The sequence below is a fragment of the Branchiostoma belcheri genome, unplaced genomic scaffold, assembly GCF_001625305.1.
Source record: "Branchiostoma belcheri isolate BF01 breed outbred unplaced genomic scaffold, Haploidv18h27 scaffold25, whole genome shotgun sequence".
In the NCBI taxonomy this organism is placed as follows: Eukaryota; Metazoa; Chordata; class Leptocardii; order Amphioxiformes; family Branchiostomatidae; genus Branchiostoma; species Branchiostoma belcheri.
This window is the reverse complement of record NW_017803854.1, coordinates 2,345,758-2,364,278: the sequence shown is the minus strand read 5'-3', so window position 1 is coordinate 2,364,278 and position 18,521 is coordinate 2,345,758. Positions and strand designations below refer to the sequence as shown.

General features: G+C 41.4%; 2 protein-coding genes across 2 annotated transcripts in view; both read left to right on the top strand.

Annotated features, from left to right (window-relative positions):
• Positions 1 to 12,148, top strand: part of LOC109471408 (fibronectin type 3 and ankyrin repeat domains protein 1-like) — a 21,229-nt gene extending 9,081 nt beyond the window's left edge. Inside the window, exons 3-12 of the mRNA XM_019770694.1 lie at positions 4,444 to 4,568; positions 6,043 to 6,124; positions 6,582 to 6,644; positions 7,730 to 7,804; positions 8,622 to 8,687; positions 9,164 to 9,329; positions 9,976 to 10,119; positions 10,520 to 10,597; positions 10,770 to 10,814; positions 11,119 to 12,148. Coding sequence (XP_019626253.1) covers positions 4,444 to 4,568; positions 6,043 to 6,124; positions 6,582 to 6,644; positions 7,730 to 7,804; positions 8,622 to 8,687; positions 9,164 to 9,329; positions 9,976 to 10,119; positions 10,520 to 10,597; positions 10,770 to 10,814; positions 11,119 to 11,214 — 940 coding nt within the window. The 3' untranslated portion in view covers positions 11,215 to 12,148. The remainder of the gene's footprint in view (positions 1 to 4,443; positions 4,569 to 6,042; positions 6,125 to 6,581; positions 6,645 to 7,729; positions 7,805 to 8,621; positions 8,688 to 9,163; positions 9,330 to 9,975; positions 10,120 to 10,519; positions 10,598 to 10,769; positions 10,815 to 11,118) is intronic.
• A 3,395-nt stretch (positions 12,149 to 15,543) lies between these two features.
• LOC109471407 (multidrug resistance-associated protein 4-like) overlaps positions 15,544 to 18,521 on the top strand; it is a 17,529-nt gene continuing 14,551 nt past the window's right edge. The window contains exons 1-2 of the mRNA XM_019770693.1: positions 15,544 to 15,823; positions 16,132 to 16,242. Coding sequence (XP_019626252.1) covers positions 15,750 to 15,823; positions 16,132 to 16,242 — 185 coding nt within the window. The 5' untranslated portion in view covers positions 15,544 to 15,749. The remainder of the gene's footprint in view (positions 15,824 to 16,131; positions 16,243 to 18,521) is intronic.

Here is an 18,521-nt window from a genome sequence, read left to right as displayed (position 1 = left end):
CCCCCCCCCCTCCAGACCTCCCCCCCGCCGAATTTCTGGGGAGATCCCTGTCTGTGTAGTACAAACAGATCATACGTTCATTGTCCCGGCTTTGACTAAAAAAAAAAGTGAATCCCTACCTACCGACCCTAATTTTTTCTGGACTGTAATAGGAAACACAACATTTATTTTGTTAGGCCTTACCTTTTGATCCTGTTGCAAGTTTACCACTGTCTCCTTTGATCTTTTAAACACAGGTGTCACATCTGGGCACTTAATGCTGATGGCTGTTAACGTTAAATTGTACCTGAGCAAGCAAAGACGTCAAACGGTTTCCGTGCATCCTCTATAGGCATACATCCCAACAATGTTGTAACTATATATGCCCGTTAATGTATTTTGCAAAGTGCTAAAAGCTCCCTTAAAACATGTGCAGGGCCATTGTTGAGAAGCTGGCATTTTTCCTGAGCTGGGTTCTGTTCCTTTGGCCTAACACACCATGCCACAAAGAAGAAGAACTCTAGAATGTAAACAGTCACCCATTAGGCCACGCCAATTTGATTTGTTGGTTTTTAGATTTTTGCAGGAAACCAGTGAAGTTGCCAAGAAAAAAAAACTGACCTTCTGTGTTAACCCCAAGTGCTACCAAGGGAGCCACGAAGAATGTTGAACTTTCAATTAAAGGTGGTTTTGTGGTTAGGGTTGTTGTCTTAGAAGTTAGATTAGAACCTGAAGGTTCTGGGTTCGAATCCCTTCTCCCTCATGTGTCCTTGGGAAAGGCACTGTTACCAAAAAGCAAGCACTATGAGGAACCAGGAAATTGAATTGTGTTCATGCCATTAAATTGCGACCTGTCCCATCCCCCATATAAACCTGTCCCTGCAGTGTTGAGTGCTATTCATCATGTAACAACACGTTACCCTACATGTGTGTGGATGTACTTCACATCACACAAGTGTTGTCCCACTGTCCAGGGGACATCCATTAAGACTTATAATATGGCAGCTCTGAGAGGTTTGTTTTGCTGTCGTCAGCTGTATCGGGTTGTTTTATACTTATGGAGGCCTTCATTACGTATGTGGTCAAGCCACAGTAAAAGCTGATGCTTGAATGTACTTACATGTATATGTCACAAAATGCCACAGATCCATATGGCAGGGCTCGAAATACCCGGTGGCGCACTGGCGCGGCGCCACCTGATTTTGCTTGGCGCCACTTATTCCTAAACTCAGGTGGCGCGATGCGCCACCTATAATTTGCGTGGATCGAGCCGCTAATCGCATGGATCGGGCCCCATTGTCGGCACAATCTTGTGAATTGACGATGAATTGTCGATCTCGCCATGACGCCACAAAGAAAACGTTCTCATTGGTAGAAAATCAGACACCTCGCTGGCGTTTCACAACAAAATTTTCATGTAAACAACTCCGACTGTCCTTGTTTACATGCAAAGCGCGCCGATACAAAATCCTGCCGGCCGCCCGACCGACCGCATGCGACGCTAAGTTTTCGGCAGCTCGGCGGAAAAATAATCCATCCCCAGAAGAAATGTTACGCATGAAAATAACAACTACAACTTGTTTTCCTCGTTATATGAGTTTTTGAGGCCGTAAAATGTTTAAAACGGTTGAAATTTGCTCGAAAAAACGGCTCGAAAATTCACGGCGAGAAAGACAACATGGCCGACCTGTTTTCACAATAACAATGGTCAAAGGTCAAGATAGCATCCAAATGTATAGATACATGTAATAAGTACATATTACAGTGCTAAAACGATACTTTAAACGCATGAAAAATATTTTTTCGGCTACAACTGAAATAAAAACTCAGTTATATTTTAGTAAGGTTAATTTTCAAACATAACTGAGAAATTTCCCGAATTAATTGGTTTCTTGTGTAATATTGTTGTTTCTATGTATGTGCGGTTGGATGCTGTCATTGTAAAGACCCTTTACATATTGGGAGAATCAGATGAGATATTAGAGATTATCACGCTTAGTACCGTGACCCGAGTGTCTCTCAAAAATTGTTTTTGAGTGGAGTTTATAAACATGATCACATTTTTATTTGTTCAGCTGTGTCAATATGTGATTTGTTTGGGAAATAGGATTTGGTTTAGTTTTTAATATATCAATGTCAGTAACACCTTTGGGAATATTTGCTCCAAGTTCACTTGTTGAACTTGTGGAAGCACCGTTGGCCCCCGGTTAGGGGTCATCCGGGGAACCTATGCCCAATTTTTTTTTAAATCAAGGGAACTAATACCATTTTTTATTAGATTTTGAAGATTTGTCAGGGGGGTATGTTTATTCCGGGGGGTATGTTTATTTGGCAGATGAGAGTAACATTATCCTTGCGCAAACGAAGAACATGGCGCACGTAATACCACCCGCATAAGTGTGCTGCCATGTAGAGGCGTGGCATTCCCACGGCGGCAGCCCTGTGATGAAGTGATGTAAAGGTGGCATTCTTTATTAAAACATTGTTGTTTGAGAGCTTTTGTGTTCTTTACATTTATTTTATAACATAAAACTTAAGTAGTTAACTAGAAGAAAACGTAATAGATATAAGTAGCAGATTTGAAGAAAATGATAACTTGGAAGTGTTGCCACTTGAATACTGATGGCGCCACCTGGCTTTTGACTCAGGTGGCAACATGCGCCACCTGGCTGAAAAAAGTATTTCGAGCCCTGCATATGGGTTAACCTACATTTGTGTGAATGTACTTAGCATCAAAGAAGTGTTGTCCCAGTGTCGTACATGTACATTTATATAAGAGGTCCTAAAAGGTTTGCTGTCGTCAGCTGTATCTTGGTTATTTTACACTTAAAGAGGCCTCTATTATGCTTGTGGTCAAGCCACAGTTAAAAGCTGCTGAGTGAACAGTGGTCGAAATACTCTTTTTCAGTGCTCTGCAATATTGCAGAAGAGTCAAAATTTTGTTCTGCAATTTGGAAATACTTTCTGCAATACACTAGCCTCCATACTACAATCTTGCAAGTTTATAAGCATGAACTATTGATTGATATGCAAATTAGTGAAGACAAATTTTTGGAAGTCCAAAAGGAAACAAAAGATAGACAAGTCAAGACAAGGTTGATGTAAATTAGTGAAGAAGCTCCTGTTGTTTCAGAACAGGAGCTTAAGTGTTGTCTGTCCTTGGGGCCAAGAGCACCAAATGCCAAGTGCCAATTTTTCCTGCTTCAAAATTGCAGATTGTATAAATTTTTCTTCTGCAATCTTGAAAATCTATCTGCAGATTGCAGACTGCAGACAGGTATTTCGAACACTGGTGAATGTACTCTTTATCTTATGTATGTCGTAAAATGCCACAGTTCCATATGGGTTGTCTGGGAGACATTTGATAACGAAACCAGGTGTTCCTCATTGTACATTCTTTACTGTAGCTTGGGGTGTCGTCTTCTAGGTGATATCTAAGGCCCGATTTAGACTGGAAACGGTATACCGTTTCGAAACGGTACGAAACGTTTCGCCACAGAAAACGGTTCGTCTTTAGACACAGAGGCGGAAGCGTTTCGGGCCGCTCGTGGCGCAGGATGTTTCTGACCCACAGTGACCTATGATGACCTCCCCAAACCGCTTCTACGGTTTGCCTCATTGGCCTTATGATACTTTTGTTTCAGGGCCTTGAACTTCGCCCGAACCTGATTTGGGGTGCGTAAATACCCCTCAGCCGCCAGCCCGTCCACAAGCATCTGTATGCCCTCCCTATTACGCGAGGTCTCCAAGCGGGATTGTATAGTTTGATCGGCCCACGAGCTGATCAAGCAGCGGGTCTATTCTTGGGTCCAGACCCTCCCCTGGCCTTCTGCCATCCCCCCAGACATAAAGGATGACGAAAATTCGAGAAATACATGATATAAAATGGACACAATCGAATATGGCGCGAATCTAGCAGAAAATGGACGCGCGCGGGCTTATTAGCATGTGATTAGCATATGACACGTGACCTGGTTTATAGTTTCAAGAAACCCTTTGACTTTAGACCTAGCAAAAAGCGTTTCGGACCCCCCGCTGAAGGGTTCTGAAACGGTCGAAAACCACGATGGAGGTGGTTTTCGGAAACGGTCCGCAAAAACCCAAAACAAACCGTTTTTTCCTCTTTAGACCGGGAACGGTTAACCGTTCCGAAACGTTTCCCTGGCCAAAACCCCTTAAGCGTTTCTAGTCTAAATCGGGCCTAAGAAGAAAAATCTCAAGCCCATACTTCAAAGTATTAAGGGCTCTTCAATCAAATTAAAGTATTGCAGATGAAATTTGGAACTCCACTGATCATGATGGATTGCTTCCGTATATACCGGTACTTATTGGCCTCTAGTGCACACACACAAAAATTACCGGTTTCTTTATTTCAATACGTAGTAGTGTATAGCAACCCTGTCATTTGTGAGATGCTTTTGCCAAAAACTGAAGTATCTGTTTTTTGTTCTGTGTGATGAACAGAGGCTATGCGAAGACGTACACAATAGAAGGTCTGGACCCGCTGACCCAGTACAGGTACAGACTCCGGGCTGTCAATGATGAAGAGGCCAGCGGCTTCAGTCCGGCGATCACAGTGTCCACTACACGTAAGTAACAGTGTTATATATACATTCTGAATGGCTCAAGAAATTAGCCTGGGTGCCATCCTGTTTGTATCCCGGGGCTCCCATACTCACTCATTACATGACATCATAACCAAACCAAAATGATATAACCATTTCCAGACTATTTTTAGAGAGCCCCTGCATGCAAATGGGATGGCACCCAAGCTATCAACAAATGTCTTCTGGGCTAGAAGTACCTGTTACCACGTGTATATGCAGGTTAGTGCAATTGGTAAAACTGGAGCAATACCTGCACAGCTCCAATTATACCTGCATTAACCTGCATCTGCACCCAGTATTTTGAGCCCTGTAAGGTTTATAATATTTTCATTCAAATAACAGTAACGGTTACTTATGCAATTATTCCATAAATCCTCTAGCATGACTTTTTCTGATGCTGCATACCTTTGATACCTTATGTTGCTGTTTCCTTCGTCAGATGATAGAATGCATGGTATGCTCTGCAATACAGGCTTAAAATATCTCAATATCTGCAATTACATTTAAAAATTTCTGAAGGAAAATTTAAGATAAACCAGATGTTATTTTAAGACAGCTTTCATATGTCTCAGTCATTCTAATGTCATGATGACGTTCCCCTTGGAAGCTTGAGATTAATTAGCTACGGGATAACCCCAGGTCTTCTGGGGATTAGTGTTACCATGGACGCAAAGGTCACAGTCATTTCAAACAATATCCAGCAAGTCTTACTCACCATCATATCATAATCACCAGTATGGCCTCCCAGGGAAAGCATACGGTCATGTTTTGTGAAGACGGGGATTCGTCTAGCGAGGAGTTTATCGATGTAGATAAAGATTACAGAGAAAAAAGGGAGGCTAAATCTGTGACAAGACCACTTGTGAGGAGACACGTGTCTTTTGTGATGGATCCTCAATATTTCGATGTTGACAGTGACGATGATGACGCCATCCTGAAACCAGGTTTGTGAACAAGAACTTGAAGAAGGTGCAGAAATAGTAATTTTGCTTCGTTTGGTCGCATCATGTAGGACACACTTTGTGGCTAAGGAGAGCAGATATGGGATAGAGAAGTCACCGGGTTGATTCCTTGCATTCTTGGCTAGACTCTGTATCTTTCAGATAGAGCACAGTTTACACAACTGTGCTCACTCCACCCAGGTGACAAATGGGTACATGACTTCAGTTGGGGAGGTCAAAAGCTGAAGATCTAGAGTCTCCGTCTTCCAATACCGTGTCCTAGACACAGTGAATTGATTAACAACACATTGCCTCAAAAAGGCTATGGGACCTTTACCTATACACAAGTGGGAATACTACATGTACTTCGTTGTACTAAGTCTTGTACTTGTAACTTAGTTTTCACCAAGGTACAACATACATTATTTGGGTGGTGTTGACAGCAGTCGTGGTTAAAGCTGCTGTTTATTTGTTTGCTTACAGTGAGTTACAGGCAGTTTTGTTGTTATTTACAGGAGAACCTCTCACATCGGAGCATCTGCACAAGGCTGTAAACAACAATGATGTGCAAGCTGTCATTCAGATTCTGGAGGCTGGGTAGGTGACTGGCAAGCTTTTTCATGGAAAACTTTTCAAATCATCATTAATTTTACTGTGTGAAGTCAATACTTTTTATCCTCACTTCAAATTAAGTAAAAGGAAGTTGTATTGAATCATTGTATTGTGGATAGGGGTAACGTTAACATGTCAGCAGAATGTACTGCAATTGCGCAGAACCCATAATGTACTGTGCACAGCACTTTGTCTTGTATAAGGCTGTATCTGCATACATGTATTTAAGATGACAGCCCGTCTATAGTTTTCAAATTTGTCTAGTAGATCATGCCTTGGCAATTTTCATCTTGCAATTGTTTCAGAGAGTGGAAACTATCATGGATTACACCTCAGTTGCCAGTACATGTAGTTTCAATAATGATCAAAAGCCAGTGACAATTGCTTTAAACTGTAGAGTCAGGAATTAACGGCTAAATGTTGTTGACCCCCCCCTTGGCAGAGAGACCACAGAACACATTTCTCCTAGTGAGGATGGGGAGACCAAGTGGTGCAGGTTTCGGAGGTAACCAGTGCTACCCTCTTGGCTGTGTACCGCAAGGCTCCTTGCTTGGCCCCCTGCTGTATCCAGAACCGTGCTTTATCCAGAACCATGCTCAGACACAATTTTGGATAGTCCATGTATATCCAGAATGCATATCCTGGTGCAAATCTATGTTCTTGGATACATAGAGACTATCCAGAACTGTGCCTGCTCTTAAGCTGAACCTCCTTAGGCATAGAACTAGATTGGCATGGTTCTGGATAGGATACAACCCGCTCATAACCCCATCCATACCCTGCTTAACATGGCAACAGCCTCATGTATTGCTGGTTTCTTACCATGGTTTGTTTGCGTTGGTGATTCTTCAGTCCCAATCTTGGCTGTGTACCACAACGCTTTGTGCTTGGACCCCTGATGAATCCAATCCATGCCCTGTTTGCTTACATGTAACATCCAACAGCCTCGTGTATTCCTGGTTTCTTACCATTGTTTGCCTTTGTCCCAATTTTGGCTGTGTACTGCAAGGTTCCATGCTGAACCCCATGCTTTTCCTTTGTCATCCAATAACCTCTGCATGTATCCTTGTCTCTTACCATGGTTTGCCCCTTGCGATCAGCTTAAATCCCAACACTGGCTGTGTACCGTAAGTCCTTGACAACCTCATCTCTTCCTGGTCTATTACCATCATGGTTTTCCTTGGTGATCTTTCCCAGTCCAGTGGCTGTGTACCTCAAGGGTCCATGCTTGGCCCCCTTCAGAACCCCTGCTGAACCACTGTCCATTCTTGTCCTTTGCTTAATAACATGCAACAATCTCTGTAAGCATTCTTTCCTGACAGAGGTTTCCATCCATGACTAATCCATAATCGGAAATCATTTCTCTCTCCCTCAGTCCTTCCCAAATCTTCAGCTTGTCTGGTGCTAAATTCCCAATCCATGGCCATCGGCATTTCCCCACTCCTCCCATCCTTAAAAAAAATGCAGCCTCGCTATACATATATTTTGTATCCCACCTACCGTAGATTTCCCAGTAGCTAGTCTGTACAAGGTTTACTGTTGGGGGTTGTTTGTTTGAATAGTTCTGACTTTATTTCTTGTTCCACACAGGGATGTCGGGGTGGACGTTCCTGACAAGTACGGTCTGACTGCTCTGATGAGCGCATCACAGAGGGGATTCAGTGGGTAAGGCTTTCAGGATTTAGTTGTAAAACACACACACTGGCTTTGAATACATTTTTTTTTCAGACCTGCACTGGTGCAGGTAACATTGTCATTTACCTGCAGTCCAGACAAGTATTACCTGCACCGCTCAGAATTTAGGAAGTATATGTATTTATCATACTTACAACTGATCAGAAACATTTGATATTACAAATTTTTGTATTTCCTTTTGTATACCTTTTTTAGACTTAAAATCCTTTTTTTCTAAAACCTGTACTGCTGCAGGTTACAAACATTGAAAATCACCTGCACCACTCAGAGTTTAGGAAGTATGGATCATGCTAAAAACTGTTCAGAAACCATACCATTACATGTGTATTTCTTTTATATTTCATAGGTGGCAATTATGAATGCTGATGAGCAGGCAATGTTTAACCTAACAAATCTTGTACATGCTTTGCCTGTGTCGGACATTTAAAGTTGTTTGTGTTCACCCTTCCTTGCAGACTACATTTTTATTTTTCCTCCTTCTCCTCTTACTAACTCGAGATAATCCAGTTTCTTTTCTTCTGTACGTTAAAGACTAAACATCTCACTTAAGAATTTGTGGTATTGTACTTCCAGCAATTGAATTTGAAAGACCTGAGTAACTCTTTTGATGATTACATTATGACATTTAGAGGCAAAAGGGTTTCTGGCACGAGGGATGTACCTTTGTTCTGGTAACTTGTTAATCATTAATGAAGGTGTATCAGGTTTCTCATTGATTACTTCTGCATGAGGAAACTCCAGAAGATGGCCGGGACTTACGCTGGGTTTGTTTTGTTGTTCTGTACAGCATCATCGATGTTCTGATGAAATGTGGGGCCAGCGTGCAGGAGAAGAACAGCAGTGGGAAGAACTGGTAAGATTGGGAACAAAAGTTCTATCTTTGTTAAGATTTACCACACATTGTGGAAGGATTGACCTAACAGGTGACTATCACCTTTTCAAGATGTCAACCCCGAGACCAGACTGTAAGGCTTGAATCAAGAGGTTACATTGGTGCTGCCTAACAATTATGCTAGCTCCAAAGGAAAAGAAAGGTTTATCTCAATCCAGTTTTAGCTCACTCAAGAGCTAATCTCCCACTGCTCGTGACAGAGAAGACAGACGCTATGTACAACATTTACAGGTTCATTGTACTTGGGAAATTCCACTAGCTCTTTTTGACAAGCACAATGAACAGTGGTCCACAGCTTAATGTCCTGTCCTAAGGTCTGCACCCCCTTCTAGTAGCATGCATGTCGGGTGAGCAACAACAGCCCAACCTCTTGGTTCAGCGGACTACATTGTATGTATGCACACAAAGCTAAGAGAGTTTATTTCTGCCCCATGCAGCTTGATGCTGGCGTGCTTCGCCGGCCACCTGGAGATTGTGAAGCAGCTGCGGGGTTACGGCTGTGACTGGGAGACGCGTGACCTGGGCGGCTGCACGGCCATGCACTGGGCGTGTGACGGCGGCCACGGACAGGTCGTGGAGTGGATGATACAGGACGGAGCAGAGGTACAGAAAATTCTTTTCTCTTCTCTTTATTCCGATACCATCAACAACAGCAGCCTGCAGCCCTTCACAGTCAGAGTCAATTGTCATCTAAGTCAGCTTTTAAAAGTGAAGACACCTGGCACCTGTGAGGCATTGACTAGCCTCTGTGAACTACATGTATTCATATTTGGGAGCTATAGACCAATTTGGATTGAACAGATCAAACACTGTAACTTGTGTAAGCCCCGTCCCGTTTTACATTTGTCTTTTAAACACCTCAGTCAAAATAAGCGCAGGGAGGGCACACAATAGCATATTATATACAAAAAATACCCTTAGCCAAACCAAAAGCCAAAGTTCCTTCCCACACCTATATATGGTGCATAGGGCAGCAGCCATCTCCATTGCTATAGCCCTTGGGCCATACAGTTGTGCAATAAATCACTACATAAGGGGGTTAGTCCACTGCTGAGTGCTAAGCAGAGAAAGCAGTCTTTAGTATGACTCAGCTGGGGATCTGACTCATGACCTCACAGACTTGAGCGCTTTTCGATTACTCTGAAATGCCATGCTTAAGACTCCTTATGTTCAGCTTAATGCTATTTAGTCTTTGTCATATTTGTATCCGTATGTGCGACGAATGTTGTGTTGCTGTATGTTTGCTCAGGTTGATGTGAAGGACTACAAGTCTGGCTGGACTCCCCTGTTCCGGGTGGCAGCCCTGAACGGAGACCCTCAGATCGCACAACTCCTCATCCGGGCTGGAGCTGACGTCAACAGGAAGGACAAGGATGGAAAAACACCACTCATGGTGGGCGAGTGTTTTTTGTTTTTGTTTAACAGAATGGGTAAACTGCCTTTTGGCAGGACACACTAGTTTTGTATAGTAGATGCAACATACAAGCTGGGTAAGACTGGACTGTAAGGTTTGAACATACCAGTCATACAGTCACACTGGAAAGGACCCCTACTCTTTTAGATAAGTGCGGTGCGATCTTCAACGTGCTCGAGATGTAGCTCTTCTCAAACAAAGGATGATACTACATATATTTCATACAATACCTTATCTGAATCTTACCTTAACGGCTTTGTTAGTTCTTGTGCAATACACTTGCTGCTTATGTCCACTGTGTTATTATTATGTCAGAAATCTGCAAAATAACCTTTGTCATTACAAACTTCCAGGAATATATATTTCTCTTGAATTACAGATTGCAGCTCTGAATGGTCACAAGAAACTGGTGCAGCTACTGGTGGAGTCAGGGGCAGACTTCAAGGTCAAGAATGAGGTGTGTTTTCGTCAATATGCTGGTAGATGTCGGTTAGCTTTACTTTATACTATGCAATATCACATACCTAATAAGGCATGTACAATGTAGCTCTTGAGTTCATACTGAAGCAGTACTTGCTTGAACTGTCATTTAAAATTATCTTACACCTCTTGTATGTTTTTCCTCACAGTTTGGAAGCCGTGCAGTGGAGATGGCTCACACTTTTGACAGACGGGTAAGACGTATATCTTAACATTCAGCAGCTCTGAGTCTGACTAATTTAGGATAGACCAGTGAACACCTATAATAGCTTCAGTGCATGTGAACCAGTGATAATTGCCCTGATGAAGATGACAGACGGTCATCAAAACTTTGGCTCTTGATAAACAAGTGGTCGTAAATAAGGAACTTTGCTATTTTATGGTGCAACATGTTGTTTGTTGTTGTCCAACCTGTTATTTGTTGTTGTTGTACAGCCTATTGTTTTTTTGTTTGTTGTTGTACAGCTTGTTGTTTATTTGTTTGTTGTTGTTGTACAGCCTGTTGTGAAGTACTTGGAGGAACTTCAGGAGAGTGATGAGGAGAAGAGGAAACAGAGACTGCAGCAGGTCAAGCTGCGACCCACGTCCCACTAGTGCATCCAGTTTGGCCACAGGACTGACCAGTGAACTGACCATGCCACCCACATAATACTAGTGTGTCCAGTCTGGCCAGTGAACTCACCATGCCACTCACACCATACTAGTTTGCCTAGTCTGGGATACTTTGGACACTTTATTACTCCATTATATTAGCTTTGTCTACAAGGCTTTTCTTCCTGGAGTTGTTTTTAAAGAGACATGTGTATCTAATTAGCCAGTAATAACTGCCCCTCGGCATAACACATCAGTTTCTGCATCTGTATCTGTACCTGTATAGCCAGTATAACTGCCCCTCAGCAAAGCACACCAGCATATAGGGGCCTAACCAGTGGAAGGGCTGCTAAATACATGTCAGGCAACACTCTCTGAGGTTTTATTGTTTTGTGTTGCACTCATCATAACCAGTGAACTGTTTAGGAATGGCCCAATGTTATCAGTGCACCGTCCACTTCTCATAAGTTTGTGGTCCACAGCGTTGACCACTATTCATTCAGTGTTAAACAGAGAGAGCAGTATACTGCAGGTTCATTTCAGTTAATTTTCACAGCACAGTGAAAATCAAGAGTTTGTTGTATCTTCCAGTCTGCAGTTTAAATGATTGTAGTCCAAATGTAGCTGTAAAACGAATGTTTATCGGTGTGATAATTCTGTGGGGAGAAGTCAGCCTAAAAACTGTCAACTTAAAAACAGTGAATATTTCAAAGTCTACAGTAGCTGAATTCGTACACGGACAAAAGGGTAAGTCTGGTGATAGATGTAACTTTCATACAAGTTGCCAGATTTGTGTTATTACCTGGCCACTGTCTTTTAACAACTTCAACATTGTAGTGCCTTACTAGTGGCCAATCTAAGCCTCAAACATGCCAGTAGTGGTTCTTCTAGCATCTCATTCATAAGCCATCTACAGTAAATGTTGGTCATATGACAGGCATTTTCAATTTGTCATCTTTATCATAACAGCTTTACTCATCAACTTTAAACTAAGCATAACATGTCATTGGTGCATTTTATATGTACCCTCTGTATCATTGCAAATTAACTGTAACAGTTGTGATTGTGGAAACGTAAGAATAATTACTCTCAAATTCATTGTGAAGGTGAAAGGCTTTTGTACTGACATTGAGATTCTTGCTGTAGTGTTGTTTATAGCATGTTACTGACAAACAATGAATTCAAGAATGAATTTGATGTGTTCTATAGTGAGAAGTTCTCACATTGGTTGATGCTAATGTTGCTTATGTTCTGTGAAATTATGAATAGAAATCTTGCAGCCAGACTACAATAATGATGATAGAGATTTTACATGTTATGTAGTGTTGATGGGCACAATACATCATTGACGATTTGTGACATTTGTCCAGATTGTTTTTGACAACTTTCCTGTTTCCAACACATGATGATACAAAGGTTATCATCATGATTTAGTACCTTGTTTACAACATGTTTGTATTTGTTTGTGCCCAGTTTGGTGCAGATACATGTATAGAATTGCCAGACATATTTTAAAACGTATTTGAACCATAGATTGAAGAAAATAATTAGTTTGCAACTTTGCACAGACATAAGATGGTTTTGTTCGTTTTGAAATTGTATGTAAACTAAGAAAAACTAAGAATTGTGTAAGATACATATCATTCCTATTTCCTAGCATCACTATTCAGTAAGCTTACAAAAATTTTGCACCTACCCTTTACTTAAAAAGGAATAACCCAGAAGTGAATACTTGTATATTGGCTATCTATGGACTGTACTATGACAGAGGGGGTGTGTTAAGCTACATGACAAAAGATTGTGGTAGTGTTGTCACTGATGACATGTGTATGTATGTGATGGTATATTTTGTACATATTTGAGACATCTGACGGTTTGATTAAAAATATGATTGCACTGTTTTCGTTTTTTGTCATATTTAACATTCTTATAACTATTTTAATTGCCACACCAGCCCACTCCAAGTCCAAATACATTTTGTACTTATACTAGTTGTGTTATATCCTTCAAATTTGTCATAATTTTCCTCAGTCTTTAATATAGTCTCCCCTATCCGATTTTTCCTTCTCCCCCTTCAGCATTATTGCCGTATCTTCCCCCCAACAAAAACAGTCCGTGCCCAGCATGAGGCCAGGTAATGATCCCATTGTCATCCGATCTTCCAACCACGTCCCCGGGTTACCTGTAACCTCCAGGTGACTCGCAGGTCACACCTGTACGCTTTAAAGGTGTTCATCTTCTATATGTAGCTACGGAAGGACTGGTCTTCTCGTACGGGTAAGTATCGTGGGATCATAAACCCCAGGTTGTCTGTTTGATAAGAATTACAGTTTTGTGTACATGTTACATGAATTACATGTTTGGTGTTGAAGGGAACGGTAACGTTGTTTATGTTCCGGTTCACCTGTAGGTCGGCTTTCCTTACATGGCCAGATGCACCAGTTTTGTGTTGTTGAAGATTTTGTGACTGTTTTTTTCGTAACGATTGTGTTATTAAAAGTTTTTAGGATCATGTTCGACACAATTGAAAGAATGTGGCTTGGACAGGCTTGGGGTGGTAAGTGTGGCGGTTGGTGCACGTCTAACTGATGTTTAAATCTCTATACATGTACGAAGGTGGCTAGGGATATTGTATTGACTAGAATCTCAGGGTTCTGGGTTCGAATCCCTGGCATAGCAGACCCCAGTGTTGTGCTCTTGTAAAAGGCACCCCAATTTCCTCACTTGACACTGGTGAAAATCAGTACCTAACTTTAGCTAGGGACGTTCTTTCGGACAGGACGCAAAGCCATCGGTTGACCCTAACTTAAGGCCGTTAAAGATCCCACCACATAAATTTAATCTAAAATACTGATTAGAGGTCTATCCTGGTGTAAGTGTTTCAAACCTCACAGTCTTACACAGCTTGTACTTACTGTACAAAAAGGGTGTGTTACGCCTAAATGTTGTGGTTTACCGCATGTGCGAAACAATCTCGGCGTTTTGGGGCATGTGTAACCAGCACGTGCCAAAATGTGTGTGTGCATGTGTATATCACGCTTAAAACCCTCACTAGTAGGCTGATCCGATTGAACCAATGAGAGAATACTAGTAGCAATTGGCGTTTCGACTATTTTCTGAGTGAGAGAATGGCTGGATGTCCTTCAGATATTTGCACTTTTATGCTTTTATTTTGCATTTCAGTCTACGTTTTGACTGAGGTGTGAGGGGCTTTGGGATTGGTCTATTGTCCTGTCACATAGCCTAGCCTGTCATTAATGTGTTGTGGTTGAAAACAGAATGTTGCCGCAGGCTATATAGTGCATTACAGGCAGTGTTTGCCTTCAACAGACCTGGGACAGCATATATAACGTGGAAGGTCACGTCCTTGTAGAGATCGACATAGTCCTGAGCAGGATGTTCACAAAATGACTCACAACATAACATAACATAACTTTATTGCGCAACAATTGTACAGTGTACAAAGTATGGTATCTACTAACACAACTGTAATCAAAGTCTGGCCTGTCGTCACCAGCTAATGACCATCCTTCCGGACTCGACAGAAGCCATCAACAAGGCGTACCTGCGAAACTCGATCGGTGAGTCTGTATTAAAAATGGTAGAATAATCTCCAAGCTAAGCAGATCCTACGGTGGTAAGACTGTAACCGTTTGACTTTCACCTTGTATATTGGGATCCACACTAAATTTAGCTTGGCATCTGTGTCATTTGTATCTATTCTTCCTGTGGGTCCATAACATGTTACAGTTAGTAGTAAAATAACAGAATACTGTCACACAATAATTTGTGATTTTCTCAGTATATTGTCATACCTTTACTTACTTACTTACTTTCTGTACTATCACATAGTTTATACCACTGGAAACGTTGCACCTTCTGTGGCGTTTCATGTAAAATGGAGGAAGACTTGTGTAACATACGAGCTATGTAAAATAAGGCAAGTGCAATGCAACTGCTGACAATAGTTAACGATCCGTGCGGTCTACAATAGTGGGTGCACCGCACTGTCCCACGTGTGACCCCAAACACAAACCAGACAAGAGTTCGGAGATCTCATACCTCCTTGAAATGCATTATAATGTGGGGTCGTGTGGCGAAACGGTAGAGCGCTCGAGAGTTTGAACGAGAGTTCGAACCATGCGGCCTGCCATGCCGCACCGATCTTGTGTCCTTGGGAAAGGTACTTTACACAACTTGATCTTGTGTCCTTGGGAAAGGCACTTTACACTTTCCTCACTTAAAATAAACTTACAATCACTACAAATAAGTAAAAAAAAAACTTCAGTTCGCCGTCACCATGTCTTGTGATAGTTGTTGGAATAAAAAAAATATTATAACGATTGTGAACTTCAATAGTGGCCAACTCAAGGTCTGCTGGCCCCCAGGCCTGCTTCTGGAACCTCTTGACCCAACTTCCTGGGCCTGATCTTTTCCCCGTCATCAGAATGACCTGTAGCAGCCTTGGATGACACACGGTTGGGCTTCGTCGTTCCATTCCGGTGAAGCTTTCTTGTTGAACAGCAACAGTCGCAGACATGGACAGCAAAGTCAGAGTGCAAAAGCCCAATCCATTGAAAACGGCGAACGCCTTGTCAACACTACTGTTTTGGTAAGCAAAAGCATTACGTCAGCGCTATGTATAACACGTTGTTCGCTCATACAAGTAAGATTACTTACATTGTTGTTTTTTTTATTGCATATATTCATTTGTCAGATTATGTATTATCATATATTTATTTAATTCTTTTTTTCCGTATTTGTTTATTTCTGTTCTTTGCTTTACCACAACAATAGACCTCATTATTGCTTCCGTTTTAAATTACAGATATTAAGAAATGTATATCTGCTGTTGATTAAAACGTATAAGACCCCCGTATATAGCTGTTAATAATATGAATTAAACTTTGTCATTAAAAGGTGGATGAATCCACTGTTTAAAGTGGGGTATAAGAGGAAACTAGAAGAGGATGACATGTTCAACGTTCTACACGAGGACTCATCGTGCAAGCTTCGGACTGACTTGGAAAGGTATGTGTGCTCAGGACACGTTTGCCCTTGACGGTGGTTTTCTGAATACATGCAATCGGCGATTCCACCGGTAGATTTTGGGATATTCGTGTTTCTTTAGCTCAATGGATCAACAGACGTGAGCGACGATGAAGACGATGATGAATAGATTGGCTTAAAACTCAGGATTTATAAATGGGGGGCACCTCAATACAATCCTAGCATCCAGACTTGTTTATTTGGTACGTTTATTTAGTACGTATTTTTATTTGTGGGTGAAAAACGTGTTAAGACAAAAAAGTTGTGTTAAATGTTTTTTTTTGTACAGTAGTTATTTTTTTAGGTCATAGTGCCAATATGTAATAGAGTTCTGGTAAAAAAATGTGCTAGCACCCCCTCTAACCCATTTTTTTACCTTACCAAAAGGTCTATCTACAATTTACGTTTTGGTAAAAAATGTGCTAGCACCCCCTCTAACCCATTTTTTTTACCAAAAGGTCTATCTCCAATTTACGTTTTGGTAAAAAAATGTGCTAGCACCCCCTCTAACCCATTTTTTTTACCAAAAGGTCTATCTCCAATTTACGTTTTGGTAAACAAGTGCTTCTGCAAAAGCTGACCATTTTCGCCGCTTACAGGCTTACAGTTTTTACGAACATTTTCCCCATCCTAGCATTTCAATTTACCTAAGTTATATAAATGGTTCTAGTTCTCATCAACATTGTATATAATGAGAGAACATGCACTTCTATATTTCAACTCTTTAAGTTTAAAACATTACAAAAATCAAGTATATAACAGTTTATAACCTGTTTTCTCTCTTTTAAGTGTCTTTTTAACAGAATAAAAAAATGAGACACAAAAGTACATTTTAACTTAAATTATAAGTAACGTTAATATATATATATATATATAATTTTATTCAAAATCTCTTCTATGGCTTTGTCCCCAACATCTAAGTTTACAAACCTCGTGACATTCAACCAGGGCTTTAGCCAGCGCCCGTTTTACCGTCAATTGACGGTATTTTTCCTGTCGGACGGTAAAATTTAAGTCCTTACCGTCAACATTGACGGTCAAAATCGTGGGTGAAGACATTAAACTTAGCAAAAATGTAGCGAATTTGAATGAGCCACGGCGCGGGGTCTTTCCAAAGCGCGTCGCGTCTTTTCAAAACGCCGCGGGCCCACACATTTCTTATTTTAAATACGGCGGGAAACCTGACTTCAAGGAACGTGCCGATGTCTGTTAACTCGGTTCTTTTCTTCAATGTTGCTGTCTGTTTAAACAACATGTGCTAACGGCCACATAAGAACAATGGCTCGACTCAGACTCACGCTGGTAACTGTACATGACAATAAGATAAATAAACAACATGTGGCAACGAACAAAGAAATATCAAACGTTTTGAAAATATATTGTACTTGAATTTTGATACCATCGCAAGAAAACGGAGATCGATCTACGCAAAGTGGCTTTATTATTTATATAAACTTCGTTAAACCACCTTAGAAGACTTGAGCGGCAGCATAAAGATAAATTTTCTGGAGCCGATCGCTGAAGCAAGTTTTTGCCGGCGTACGTAACTCCCTCCGCGGCAAAATCCCATATGCCGTAGCGAAATCGCGTCTCAGCACTTCCCCAAATCAACTCCATGGCCGCTAAAGTCTGCAAATGAGGTTAAACTTCCTCATTTCGGTTGAGAAGCGAAGCTACTAGTATAAAATCATGTGCATGGCGGCCATTTTGTTTGCTACCCGAAGTCTTCCGAATGATCTAAATAAGGAAATCGTCGGAAATCTGAGCCACATCCCTCGCTGTCGGCATGCGCTCGGGGCTGGCTCGGTGGAAATCGGAGGCTGTGGCGTCAGGACTAGGTTTATTTGCATGGCTCGGGAAGCCACCGCGGCTTGAATCGCAGCGGGATTTGGGCGCCGGGCGGGTCAAACAAAGGGAATATGAAGTTGTGAGGACCATAGTTTTTTTTTCATTCTTCAAATTGCAGATTGTGTAATTTTTATCCTGAAATCTTGAAAATCTATCTGCAAATTGCAGACTGAAGACGGGTATTTAGAACACTGAATACATGAAGTGTGCGGGGGGGCATGATGTCGATCACCGGATCATGATTTTTTTTCGCGTTGACCCTGATTCAACCCTAAAATAATACTCGAAGAGAACTTCAAAAGTCATCTTTTACTAATCATATATAATTGTTTACATTATATCATCTGATCAACCTGATCCATTAAAAATTGTCAATGGAAAATACCTTGCCAAACAATGCAATACCTATTTAA